We start from the raw sequence: 14,808 nt of genomic DNA on the forward strand, positions 1-14,808 counted from the left end.
ACCAGATTTTCAAAATACTTAATCCATTACATGTGTCCAAAATGCTACGGAATGTTTAATTCCCAGAAGACATCCTCACATCCGTTTCTTCGCTCAAACTAGCAGCGAAAAGAGGTGTTGAGTATGGCGTATCCGGCCTACTATCAAACTGGATCTTGGTTTCTTTCTTCCTTTCTATATGGTCATTCATCCACGGAGGTCCTCAGATGTGCGGTGCATGCTTGTACCTAATAACCTACTTTTTTTTTCTTTAAGTGGAACAAGCTCCAACTGAAAATTGGAAATTTGGCTTATTACCGTCTTTTTCAGACATTGTCTAAATATGTTCATTTCGAATCTAACCTGATTTCTTTATTTACAAACTAAAATCAGTTTGTTTGCATGTAGATCATTTTTTTATGGGCATCAAGAGGTATTCTGGCATATTATTGCAATTATCAGTAACCATCAAACTTAAGCTGGGCCACCTTGCAGAGTTCCAACCACTACTTTCCACCCTCTGTCCCATCCGCAGCACAGTCACTGCATGATCATCCTTCTGAGCCTCAACCCAGCACCCTTCTCCACACTGTAGACCTCCATCTTAATGTTCTCTGCTCTGCCCTACCGGCCCTTTTCTACTTCATCTGCACTAGCTGCTTTGAAACTCCTGGTGGGCACAGGCCCCCTGGCTTTCAGCTTCGCTTCCTATGTTTAAGTCACATTCATACATATATAAAATAACAGTAAAATGTGCTCCTATATACTTCTCAATCCTAATCAGCTGAAGAAGCTATGAGTAGAATGGAGACGATTAGTGCGCCCAAAAGAGTAGTCTACTCCTTTGACAGTTATTCCACGATAATGTACATGTCGAGTATCTAGTTGGAGTGAGATGCAGCCATTCTGTGCTTCTCTGAGGGTCTGTCTCAAACCATGGGGTTTCCTTAATTAGGAGGTTTACCATCCCTGGAATAACTTCTTATCCAGCCTCTTAACAACCAATTTCTTTAAGATAATCTTGTATGCAGACCACAACTGCCCAGGCTCAGCAGCGTGAGCCATCTGTAAGTTTCATACGATATTTCTGTGTCTGTCGCCCAAGATTAAATAAATGTCATCCCATCTTCCTACACACGGGGACACGGGGGGTAGGTGTGCTCTTTATCTAATATTTTAGGCTGGCTCTGTAACGAAATGGAAACCATTGAGTAGTGTGATTATCCACACATCTAATATGACCAATGGTCCTACAAGCTGGAGAGGTGTTATCCTTGTGTTTTGGGCCAAAAATAGAATGGGGCACATGATTTTGTAAATCTTGAGCTCAGTCGGCCCAAATAGATGCAATCTCGGTAGTCAATGCGATGGCTGACCACCACAACTGTGCTCTAGCATGAAGTGATCTGGCAAACTTCTATCTAGATGCCGAACAGGGTTGGTGACTGCTTGCCTTCTGGCTTCCAACAGAGATGTTTGGGTCCATTCTGGTTGCCAGAAAATAAATGAACCTTTGGGTCATAACTTCTGCTACAGAGTACAATACCGAGGCTAAGCAAGTTCCAGTCCTGTGTGAAAGAAGAAGGATCAATCAAACATGCAGCTGCCTGTAAATAGACATCCGTGCCAGAATGGCACTTAATTAAAATTGGGGATTATGGCGGTGCTGTGTATGCTGCTGGCACAGTGAGCCAGAGCTTTGCCAAAAGTGATCAACACATGGATAGACCATTATGAAAGATGAACACCATCTTCCTTCATACCTTCACAGGCTTTCCCTAAAGCCTCTTTAGTGCAGCCCAGAGCACCGCTCCATTGAACCTCTATAATAACACGGTGGCCCTCTCCTTTTCAGCCACTGAGGAAGCCAAACAGTGTTAATTAAGACCCTCCCCTTTAGAAAGTGAACTAAAGCAATGTCATTGACTCATCACTGAAAGGCAGGTTAGACCAGAATAATCTGTGATCCAGTCGGAATCTTAAATTCCATGTTTAATCATTTAAAAAATATTTTTTAATCCAGTGCCCCTCTCTGTTGCGATCACCTTTCTGCGATAAAGGGCAGGGTAGTTCACAGTGTAGCTCTAAATTTTGTTAATTTATGCATTTATTTAATTGCTTTGTAAAGCACTGGCGGTTCACATTACAGCCACTTTGTAGTCGCTCTGCCCAGGTGGCAGTGCCCACAGCCATGCCAGATGTGCCCTTCGTTCTCCTGAAATCCCAGACACACAGATGCCACGCCGTTTTGTCGACTCTGTCACTTCTGAGCTTATTGTGGTTGACCAAGTGTTCCCTCCTCCTAGCTTCTTTTACTCCCTGTGCTTTCAAAGGCTTCAGTGACCGCTGCTCTTAACTCTAAGGCTGATCCCTAAAAGTATTTTTTGTAGAGCCGATATGTTCAGCATCCTCTGCACTATATGCAGTGTATTTCATTTCAGACCTGATTTACCAATATGTTTGGGTTCTAACATCTGCAGGAGTTCTTGTAAGTCTGTTGTGTAAAAGGTGTCTCGGCTTTTCTTTACAGAGGCCCTCTCTCCCCTCTAGGCCATATTCTGGCTTCGGAAGGAGGAGATGCAGTCAGCAATCAATTTCTCGTTGCAAACGCTTTAATGTTTTTACACTGAGGCACCTTTGAAACCCAACATCGTTCTCGCTGTCCGGATGCCCAGCTCCACCCTAAGGTGCCCAACCATCCCAAACCCAGCCTTGGTTCCATGAGACTGTGTTGTATGACCCTCTCTGGTTTTTCCAAAGGATGCCTGGACAGTCTCACAGCTGGCTCCACTTTAAGTGTCATGATTTATCCAGGTATATTCTAAAGTTCGATCAGTTCTCAAGTGACTGGCCATTATCCTTAGATGTTTTTTCAAGGACCATAGTAGCCAAAGAGCGACACCAACCCTTTTGAAGGTCGCATAAAAGGTATGCATAATAGAATTGTGATGAGTGCCCGCTTTTCATTAACATGTTACCCATGACCAACAATGAACTGACTAACAAGAACACCAGTTTGTACCGTGGCTGGCAAACCAGGAGTTTAAAAGGTTACATCCCATGGAGCTCATGTCTTCTGCTAGTTTACATCTTTTAGACCCTGCAGACCTGGGCAACTATCGCCCTATCTCTCTTCTACTTGAACTCGCAAAAATCACGGAGAAATATGCTAATCACATTCTTTCAAATTTCCTCGAAACTTGTAATCTATTGCATCCGTCCCAGACAGGCTTCTGCCCTCAGCAGAGCATGGAAACTGCCCTGCTAGCAGTGGTGGAGAAAGCAGGAGAATATTAGATGCTGGAGGCTCAGCGGCCATCATAATTTTGGATCTGAGCGTGGCATTCGACACGATAAACCACCAAGTTCTGATTCATCGTCTCATCAACTTGGGAGTAGCCGGAACTGCTCTAAGTTGGCTTCGCTCCTTCCTGGAAGGACGATCATTTCAGGTCTTTGGAGAAGGCGTGTGCTCCAAACCTAGGTCTCTCCGATGCGGTGTACCGCAGGGCTCATCGTTGAGCCCTACGTTCTTTAATGCATATATGGCCCCCCTAGCCTCAATTGTGGCTCCTTTTGGGATCCATATGGTCACCAATGCCGACGACACCCAATTGGTCGTAGCATTAAATCAACCCACACATTACTCCACGACTCTGAAAGCATGCCTTACGGAAGTTGTAAAATGGATGGGGTCATCCCATCTGAAATTAAATGGAGAAAAGACCGAGATCATGACTCTGGGCAACTTCGACAACACAACACTTGGAGCACTCTGGCCAGCATGCATGGGCTTGGTACCCACACCCAAGCCAGAAATAAAGAGCCTGGGCATCTGGTTAGATCGTAGTTTGACTTTCAAAATGCAAGCTAGAAAGACAATAGCAACTTGTTTCGGCCTGATCAGAATGGCCAGAAAAGTGCTTCCCTTTCTCCCTCCCGAAGCCAAGAAAACTATGGTGCAATCTCTCCTACTTTCCAGGTTGGACTATGGCAATGGGCTTTACTTGGGAGCCCCTAGCTCTGTGAATAATAAACTACAGATTGCCCAGAACTGCGCAGCCAGACTGCTGACGGGAACACCCAAATTCCTATACGCAAAACCAGCCCTTCGCCTCCTATACTGGCTCCCAGTGAAAAAATGAGTCATCTTTAAATCTCTTTGTATCATCCACAGGTCCTTGCAGGGGATTGGTCCACCTCTTCTCTCGGCTGTAATTCAGCCATATAAAGCAAGGAGAGAACTTTGCTTGGATGAACTTCACCTGGTCAACATCCCTAGAATCAAACGAGCCAGAAGTGGCGGTAGACTTTTCTCCCTGAATGCCGGCAGACTTTGGAACGCTGTGCCCCTTCACCTCCGGAAAGAGACTGGTCATCTTGCCTTCCGGAAACAACTCAAAACTTTCTGTTCCCCTAAATTCTGCTGTTTCATCTAATCTGGAGTTTTGCCTAGCGCTGAGAGGCCTTCTGGTAGTCATGCGCTTTACAAATGTTCTTTTCATTTAATTTCAAATCTTACTGTGATATTAAACCACACCCTAGAATCTTATGTTTTTAATAAGGTCTTGATTAGTGTCCATCACCCTCATAATTAATAGGCCTTTTGGCCGACAGACACTATTAAGAAGGTGTTCATGCTGCATACCTGATCCCAGGGGAATTAAGCTACAAGTAGGGGATTAGGGCTATTCTTGGGGGTTAGGATAACTTGACCTCAAACAAACAGGTGTGCAGTAATGTTTTGGATTCTTTGTCTTACTTTGTAACCTTGGATAACCAGGTTTGTGACTATTCCCACCTAGAGAAAGTGAAGGCTCTGAGAAAAAAATCTGCTAATGCATTACAGAACAGAAGAGCTGTTTCTAAGAAATTACTTAAAGGACATCTCTGTAAATGTTAGCAGCACTTATAAATCCTTGGCATTTTAGTGTTGAAGATTATTGTGCGTGGTAGCAATGCAATTCCTGCTAGCACTGTACTTTTTTTGTTACAGCATTTCATACCCTGCATAAGTCTACCACCTAGAGCCTCTAACAAGACATTTCCTTTCCCCACCAAATAGGTTACCATAGAATATAATCACAACCGATGGTTTTGAGACTCATCCCGATATGTTTCACCATACTAAGCCCTCTTCTGGTACTAAAAAATGTTGCCGCTGATTCGGCTTCTGATTCGTAGGCATGTTTCGAGCGGGCCAAGACCTAAACAGAGATGCGCTGTAAAGAGCTTATTTACTCCTTACTAAGAGAAGCAAGCATCATTAATATTTAAGATGGCGCTCTTGGCTCATGTGAACAAACATTAACTGCCCTGCATGGCCCACATGGCATCAGCACCATCATGGACGGACACACACACACACACGTGCAACACACACACCACACACAAACTCTCTTTCTCTCTCCCTCTCTCCCTTTGTGACCCGTCTGAAGTCTCAACCCTAAGACACATTATATTCAGAAAAGTCATAGATAAGGCATCCACTGGTTTTCCTGTCTTTGGTCTTGCCATTTTGAGAATTATGCTTTCAAAGCCCTGGACTGCCTCCATTCTTTATAGAGCCGATCTCTGAAATTTCTCCTCCAGCCAGTACCTCAGTCTTATACACCTCTGCGTGCCCCTCCAACGGAATCCATGTTGGCTGGCCTTCTCCTTTTTTGCCGGGTCCTTGTATGCCCTGATGTGACCGGCCATTACTGTGCTTCTCCTCTGTTTGTGTGGAGAGGTCATAAGTATAGACCTTCATAGCTCCAGTAGTGGCGAAAAGATGACAGTTCCAAACTTTGCACTTAGGGGGTGGATTTCTGCCATTAAGCATCATCTTGATCCCTTTCCCAAATTATGCCCATTTACGGTAAGTGGGTTAGTTTGGCCATGGATGTTTTTTAACCTGTCTGAGCTCCTAAGTTATTTTAGCCTATGACTGTCTGTGATCTGGAGCTAATGTCTGGAATCACCGCTCTTCTCACAGGAGTACTAGGGCTCGTAGACGCTCTTCAGTCAAACCATGGCGGGTTTGGCCAAGCTGTCTCTGTAGAGCCCTCCTCACTGTGCGCTTCATCTTCTCGTCTGTAGAATAGTTCTTGCTATTATGGAATGGGATGTATGAGCAAAGACAGGCCGCTCACCATAACTGTTCTGGTATGTTATATGTTGTATGTTAACCCGTGGTTTACCGCCATTGTCTCGTAAGAGACCAGTTGGCATCTGGTGGTCTGGATTCGCAGAAGATCATGTGTGTGGCTAATATTCCGTTTCCTAAAAGGGAAAAACAACATTTTCATCCCGTAGTGTACCAGACTAGAGGTGTTGGGACGAAGTATTAGTCAGTAAGATTCCTTCTTTAAGTAATTTAATAATAGACTTATCACTTTCTTTCAAGTTCGCATGCGTTCTTGATCAATATTTATTTATACACAACCTAATTATACTCCCATTCTTTTTGCATTTTTTTGTTGTTGCAAGAACTCCTAGTTAAATGGAACACTTTGAGGATGCCGAGTAGTTTTTCTTGTTTGTAAAAAGGTTTCCGTCGGCACAGTTCCGTGTTAAGTGTTGCCTTCCTTATTTCCCAGCTGCCCAGTATAAGTAAGTGATTGCTTTGCGGGTCAGCTGAAATACTGAAGTGGGCGCGTCCTGAATATTTGGGGTCGTCCCTGCTGTCGATCTCGAGGTGCTAAGGGAACCCCTGCAGTACCTGGCAGTGCTACAGGAATACATGCCGGGAAGAAACATGTCTTCAGATTCTCAGACCTTCCTGCTGGATCACGTCTGAACTGCGAGGATATTCCCATTTACTCCTGAACAGTCTCCTGTTGTCCAGAATGATGTCCTCGGCTTGAGGGCCTGGGCTGTGCGATGATGGCCTGTCTGCTGCTGAGTCTGCATGTACAGCCCAAGTTCTTTGATCCATTTTAATAATGCTTGCCTTTTAGCATTCATTACATTAATTTATGTAAATAACTCCGACTTCATGCAAATTGAAAATCTTCTGCTCGCTTGTGGTAATCTCACTGGGGATGCAAGTCAGGTATTTGTGTGACCTGCTCTGCTGCCCCCATGCATGTGTCTCACTCTTCAGGAGCTTCCAGATATCCAGGTAATGCCACACTGGGGTCACAGTGGTACCCCTTAAGTAGGACCACATGTCGATTACAAAGCTCTCTGGAAGAGGAAAAGGGGTACAGGTTTTACAGCATGGATCGCGTGTTGACCCTCGAATCAAATGTGCAGAATAATATTTGCCTGATCTTAAATACAATACCTTGCGTATTATACTTGCAAATTATCTTCATTTGTCTTGGGATATCGATGTCAACATGCAAAGTTATGACCAATGACCCCATGGCTCCTGCTTCAATCGGCCTGCTTGGCTCAAAATAGACTGAACTTGTGCAAAATACTCCCTTGCACCTGGAGGACGCTGTGATAAATTACTCTATTTCATCCGGATCTGGAACTAAAAAGGTTACTTGCTTTTGAAATAGCAGTGAGACTAGTACCAAAAGTTTCCCCAATAAAGAGAATTGTTTTAGTGGTGTTAAATGCTCTGAAGTGCAGTTTGACGCCTTTAGTTTAGGCAGTCTCGTCATTAGCACCTGGTATGGAATGATGGCCCAGTCAGTCCACAGGAATACTCCCTTTGGGAGCCACAGTTTCCGGTGCCGGTCACCGAAGGGAGCACTCCTTGACTGCCAGCTCCCTACTCCAACAACCTACTGTTTGTCTGGAGTTAGCCAATATCTTTTGATTTTACTAAATGTATGTGTGTAATATACTTACTTATAAGGTATTTTATCAAGCCCTCTTCATCCATTGATTTGTTATTCTGTCATTCACATTTGTTTTCTGCCAGCGACAGTATCCAGCGTTAGGCAAAGGGTCAGCCCACTTCAGCCATTGGCTAACTTCACTGTGAGTGGCAGCAGTCTGCCCTTACTACACACAAAGTAGTTCCCTTCACTTCCAGGTTCTAGTATGACCATGTGTGTTTTTGGAGACAAATATTTTCTTATATACCTTTTTGTTTTTAAACATTGACGGGGACCCGAGAGCTTCCCCCAACAAAAAAAGTCTTGCAACAACCATGAGAAAACAAAACCAGCATTGACAAAGAAAAAATACTCTGGCGCGGCCGTTGCAGGGAAGAACAGTGGGGCTGGCTGGGGGGGATTTCGAGAGACGACCATGAGGGAAAATTAATTATTTAAATTTCCCTTGTGGTCGTCTCTCGAAATCTCCCCAGCTGGCCCTACCGCTCTTACCTGCAGCGGTCGGGGCTGAAAAGACTGGCAGCCAATGCCGGACCTATTGACTTTGCCACTGCTTGCTTAATTTGTTACTACGCTAGGGGTGGAGCTGTTCCTTTCCAGCACCGCAGCTGCATGGCTCTGTCTGTCGTGCTGTGCCACACCCTCCCTTTCTTACAGTAGAGGGTAATGTAAGCCCACGCGTCGAGCAGAAAAAACATGAAGATGTGTTTTTTGTTTTTAGGTCTCGCCTGATCCAGCGAATGCGCTGGTCTTGCCGAGACATTTAGTGTACGGGTTTTCAAAGTGCTGCCACACGGCCTAGCGCTTGCGTTCACGCGAGCGTGCATGCTCACAGCCGGCAGCTTTCAGCGCCTAAGGCGCCATCTGGAGCTTGTGCTGTAAGCGCCGCGCGGCCGTGTCACTTTCACGGCAGCGCGGCCATTGCTTGTTAAGTTAAACGTTCCATCAGGGCCGGTTTGTTTTTCTGCCTGCAGACACAGAGTTGTTATCTACTGTAAAACCAGAGGATTTTAGCTTTCCGAGAGTTTGACGTGTGAGTATTTATTTGCTCGTCTAGGCACTTACTTGCTAATTGGAATTACTGCTGCCAGTTGGTGCTCTCCGTAGCAGTTGGGAAAAGGATCGTTGTTTTTCTTGGTCTAAATAGTGGCGTTTGAGTTAAAGGTTAAAGCACGAACTGGGACGTTAGCTGTTGCACTTCTATTTCAAACGCTACAAATCACATATTTCGTAGCACTCTCGATGAATCACTCGCGTTTTACATACCGATCTGCAATCATTCTTCCCGCTTTCGGCTGGCTTTCTGGAACTCTGTCATTACGTTTGGGCTCATTACGTATAAATAGACTTCCGATTCCATTTCCCTTGTCAATAAAGTTATTGAGCAAAGATTGCTGGTTCATGTAGTTTTTAAAGCGTGTCTGCACTTTATTGTCATTGCCTGAAACAAGTTTAGAAGGCATTCTGGAACGCTGGCAGTTCATCTCAGCGTATTTCGTTTTTGTGAACTTCCTAATCCATATTGCCGTTGCCTTTATCAAGTTCTTTATTTCATCTTGTTTAAAAGGCATTCTTGGAAAGCTGTCAGTTTGTCTCAGTTTATTTCCTTTTAGTGGACTTCCTAATCCATGCCCCTTGTCAGTGAAGCTGTTACACAAAGGATGCTGGTTCATGTAGTTTGTCCATAAAGCGTGTTGGCGCTTTATTGATGCCGCAAACAAGTTCTTTATTTCATTGTGTTCAAAAGGCAGTGACTGTGATGCATATTTAACAGTGGTCCTTTCTTCATACTATCACGAGCATTATAAACATCTTAACCTGATTATTTAGCGCAAACTTTCTTCTCATAGGTTGAAAACAACCTGTGTAAAATGGAGTTTAAATACGTATGCGCCGTGCGTAATCCTCAGATTGGCAGCACTTGAGGGCCAACAAAGGACAGTGAGTCATAAGAAGAAAGAAGGAAAATTCGGGACAATCATGTATAAGAAATGAAACACAACACAAAGGATAGACAAGTCAAAACAGTGATAAATGCAAAATAACAGGCAACTAATCAAAACAAGCATTGGCATAGCCAATAGGTTTCGCTTTTGGGACCTTATAAGTATTGAGTTATGCAGCAGAATATCCTTGGTGCAACAACACCAACTGTTGCATGTCTACACACTTATAAGGTCCCAAATGCGAGACCTATTGGCTATGCCAGTGCTTGTTTTTCTAGTTTTCAGTCACTCTTCATGCTTAAGTTCCCCTTCGATTAAGGAAGGGAGGGTCTGGCTCTACAGAGAGCTGGGCCTGCGCTGCTGTGGCCCTGGCTGGAGCCACCCCTCCCCTCAACATGGTGAGATGATGTCACCGCTTGGGGGGGAGGGAAAGGGAGCCAATAGCCATAGTGCCCTTACCTGCGGGGCAATAACCACTTTTAACTCCACTCCCCTCTTTATGTGCCCTCGCTGGCACCTCGGGTCAGTGATCACAGAGAGGGTAATTAACAGCCGTTATTGCTTGCGGGTGCGGGCAGTAACGGTTAATTACAACCCTTCCAGCTGTAATGGCGATTCTGGTTTCCTCTGCCATGGGGTTGCAGAGGTAGAGGTTTGTGTAGGCGCTTCTGGATTGAATTTGTAAGCCCTGTTTCCTGTTGCTCCCTTGCATCTTTTCTGCAGGTGTTCGTACAAGATGTTCACCAGGATCTTCACTAGAGCACTATTTCCCCTCCATATTGCAGGACTCTTAATGTGTGTTATAGACTTGAAGATTATACAGTTAATGATCTCAGAACCCCAGCTGGCGTCCTCGGGCCTTCTGGAGTGACTGCTGGTGATTGTTCGAGATGCAGAGCTGGGCTAAGAGAACTGTGCTTATTTCTCTACCCTGGATGGCCCTTTTAAAGCAGAATCTGTGCTCTTTTGAATCCAGTAGATCCATTTCATGTCCTCGAAGACTTGTGCACTTCCACTTAGTGTCGTTGCTTGTCCCACGTGTGTGATTTGCTGAACTGCAGTTCTTTTTTCCTTTGCACATTGACAAATACGCTTGTTTTCACACCTACAGACGATCCTGGGTGCCATGAGGGACATGGTGAAACACAGGACCTCGGTGTTCATCGCCCACAGGTTGTCAACGGTGGTTGATGCTGATGAGATCATTGTCCTGGACCAGGTGAGTCGGCGCTGCGTGGGGACCTCTGTGCACCTGCCGTCTGCTGCTTCTCTGGCACGTTCGTGTGCATCTGTTCAAAGAGGCTTGTTTAACATGAGCTCAGATACTCCACGCCTGCAAATCTGAGCCAGCATTCCATGTTCGTTAGTGATTAGAGAGTTCTGTTCGGTTCTAGGTGACGAGGAAAGGGAGATCGGTTAGGCAATGAGACGTTGCAATGTAGGTCTAAACATCCCATGCAATCAAGAATTCACCGTACTGTCCTATGCATTTTGTGATTCACTCTAACCTTATTATCTTCGAACAAACACCTCATCAGTGGGGTACAACTAACCTTAGACATTCAGTCCTCAGATGAAAACTTCCCCCCTATTGGCTCCCCAGCCTTGTGTGCATGCAATAAATATTTAATTAAACTACCCCAGCCATACATCCCTATTACCCACACTGAACAAATCCCTGTTGTCACTTAGGGTTTCCTCAATGAATGTTAGTGTTCTTTGCATAGAATAGTTCTGAACTGGGGATATTTCCATAGTCAGTAAATTTACTGGCAAATGCTGAGAATCCTCTGCCAGTTGTACCCAAGAATGACAGGCCGGGAGCTTTGTCTCTTCAGTATGCTTGAGCTTTTTTTTTCTCCATGCGCCTGGTTTGTCAGTCCTTCAGCGGTCGCATAATTTCAAGTGCATTTATCTCAGTAGAGGAAATGGCGTATGCTGCTGATGGATTAACTATAAGAATATTGTCCTAGATCAGGGTGTCCACCATAGATCTAGGAGGGCTGCATCCATGCCAAATGTTTTCAGAATGTCCAAATAAAATCCATTTGCATGAAAAGGAATGTGAATAAAACTAATATTCATCATCGGTGGTCCTGCTGAAGATCTGGCTTGTAGAAGGCCTTGTGGTCCTCGGTTGGACACCCCTATTATAAAGTGTGACTAGGTGGTTTGATACAGATTGATGGAAGTGAAGATTAGAACTGTCAATAGCTTGCAGTCGCTAAGGAAGACACAACAAAAAATTCAACTTTCAAATGCAAGAAAAGGAAAGGGGCAATCCAACAACTTGGTTTACAAATGTGTTTCCCTTGCGACTACGGCTGCTTGCATGACCATGACTGCAATAGGTGCAAATAGCGCTGTAGTTCAACAAAAAAGGATGGAGATCTGGTAAGTGTAACTGAGTAACAGGCTGATAGACCATGGAGCCAGATAAGAGGCATTTCATCCTCTATACATCCTGCTCCTTATTGTGCGTTGACTTCTTTGAAAATTTTTTATTAAACAATTGCTCAGTGTACAATAATATACTTGATTGACCGACGCTGGATCGGCAGTACAGTGAGAAAGACATAGTACATTCAAAGCATCTGAAGGTAGTAGGTAAAGGCCTATGCCGTCCATGTGCATGCCAATTACCATACGATACAGGCTAACATACACCATAAATCCTATGATTAGAACTATACACGCCCCTCTGTGGGAACCGCGCTCTATCTTCTGTAGGCGCTCCTGTGCTCCCAGAACCTTCCCCCATTTTCCGGGGTACTCCTGACTTTGATATCCCACCTCCTCCGCCTGCTGGCACCAGTCCAAATCGGTTTCCCCGTCAGATACACTCTGCGTTCTACTAGCTCCCCAGGCCCTTGCTATATTTCGTTTTGCCACCCCGGCTGCCGACATGAACCATATTTTCTGATATTTGGGCCACACTTCTTCACCCAATATATGCAGGAGAAGCCACCAAGCCTCTGTCGGCACAGTGCAGCTCACAACTCTGGTCATAACTTGTGTCCCACCCATCCAGTATTTTGGGAGATTTGTACATTCCTACAGTATATGGAAGAAGGAACCCAGCATGCCACATTCCTTAACGCACAGTGCTGTGTCGCCTCTCCCCAGGCGGTGTAAGAGTGATCTGGAGTAATATTGCCTATGCAGTAACCTCAGTTATTGTAAATGGATGCCAGCATGGATAGCAAACTCCCTGGGGCTTTGGATTATCTCTGTCCACTCATCGTCTTTGATTAATCCCAGATCTCCCTCCCAGGCATCCATCAGTCTTCAGAGGGTCAGGGGAATTATTCACTAGGTTCCTGTAAGTCAGGGAGGATGCTTTATTTGTCATGTGATCCAACAGCAGTCGATCCTCTAAAGGGGTTGACTCTGGCAACTGTTCTCCCACCAATATGTGTTGCCTCAGTGCATGCACAAACTTTAGATATCCGAACCGCTCCGAATCTTCCATCTCGTACTTTGTAGCTCTTCAAAGGTAATCAGAACCTGTCCTCACCATATGTGCCCAAGATAGTCAATGCCTAGCAGCCGCATGGTGTAGCTAGACCTTTTGCCGCCCATGCCGGGCCCTGCCTTTGCTGCCCAGGTCAGCCGAATCAAAGCGCAGGGGGTGTGGGGGTGCTGCCGATTCCTGCGTTTGCTGCTCTGCAACAGCTACAGGTTAGAAGGGGGGGGGTGCCTGCCACCACCCCCAAAACTCGTGCCGCCTGGGGTAAACCACCTTCCCCTTGCTACGCCACTGACCAGCGCCCATTTACGAAATCCTCTCAGGTTTCGAACTCCCCGTAAGAGGTCAATATCCCATTACGGTGTCCTGTCTGTCAGCTTACCGTCCCATCCCAAAAATCTGGTGGCTTCTCGCCATACTCTTACCACTGTCTGAGTGTGGGTCGGTATTGTTCCTTCCTCCCTTTTCCTATACTACAATAAGGGATAGTCACTGCCACCCATAGCCTGTCGATCCACCCGGTATGCAGATTCATACCTGTCTGTGAGCACTCAATCGTTGATTGTGGCCCACCAGGCATTCCAAAAGTACTTGCATATGTCTGGGTCTGCGAGTCCCCCTTCAAACACACCTTTTTGGAGCTTGAAGAGCGAGATTCGTGTACTACCCTGTCTCATCGGAGTTTACACAATTTACTGTCGACCTTCTGAAATAAGTAGGGTGGTAGTTTGCAAGGGGTATTTTGCAGCACATAAAGCAGGTGTGGGAGGGCCATCATCTTAAAGAGGACATCCCTACCCATCAGGGACACCGGAAGCGTACGACAGTGGGCAACATCACTGTGTAGCCATTCTAGCTGGGGGAACATAGATGCCTAAATATTGAAACCCATCTTGCACTATCGGGGACATACACCTGGATAGCAGGACATGTATGTCGATGGCGAGGGGAAATATAAGGGACTTGTCCTAGTTGACCTAATACCTGGTGTCGTCACCGAAGAGCTGCAAGATGTGTAGAATTCTGTCGACTGTGAGGCGCGGTTGAGTATAATACAGCAGTATGTCATCGGCATATAGGGAGATTTGTTCCTCCCAGTCCCCCTCATCCCCAAAACCTCTTAGAAGTAGGTCTTGGTAGACCCAGGCCACCAGGGGCTCAAGCGCAAATAACATTGTGGATAGGGGGCAACCCTGCCTCGTGCCACTATGTAGAGCAAATGGGTGGGACAGGGTGCTGTTCATGCTCCCCCTTGCTAACTGGTCCTGGCATAGGAGTTTAATCCAAACACAGAACCATGGATCAAATTCTAGTCTGGCAGGTCAGCAAATATATAGGTCGATTAGATGCTATGCTATCGAATTCCATTCTTGCATCCAATAACAATAGCACATCGTTCTCAGTTTGAAGGGATGTGGTCATGTGCAGTACCCCATATAGATGTCGCAGATTTAATTGGGTGCCTCTGTATGGCATAAATCTGGATTGATCCGGATGGACTACCGTGGTTATTACAGCTGTCAACCTATTCGCCAGAGCCTTCGCCAATACTTTGGCCTCCAAGTTTAAAAGGGATGTAGGTTTGTTTGAACTGCAGGCCATGGACAGCATACCATTTTTAGAAACAACCACTATG

The 14,808-nt window shown here is 45.4% G+C and overlaps 1 protein-coding gene across 1 annotated transcript in view; it reads left to right on the forward strand.

Moving 5' to 3' along the window:
* The window catches only part of ABCB7 (ATP binding cassette subfamily B member 7), an 801,099-nt gene that overhangs the window by 725,078 nt on the left and 61,213 nt on the right, over positions 1-14,808 (forward strand). Inside the window, exon 15 of the mRNA XM_085608245.1 lies at positions 10,815-10,922. Coding sequence (XP_085464371.1) covers positions 10,815-10,922 — 108 coding nt within the window. The remainder of the gene's footprint in view (positions 1-10,814; positions 10,923-14,808) is intronic.

This window comes from Triturus cristatus, chromosome 5_2 (genome assembly GCF_964204655.1).
Source record: "Triturus cristatus chromosome 5_2, aTriCri1.1, whole genome shotgun sequence".
Lineage (NCBI taxonomy): Eukaryota > Metazoa > Chordata > Amphibia > Caudata > Salamandridae > Triturus > Triturus cristatus.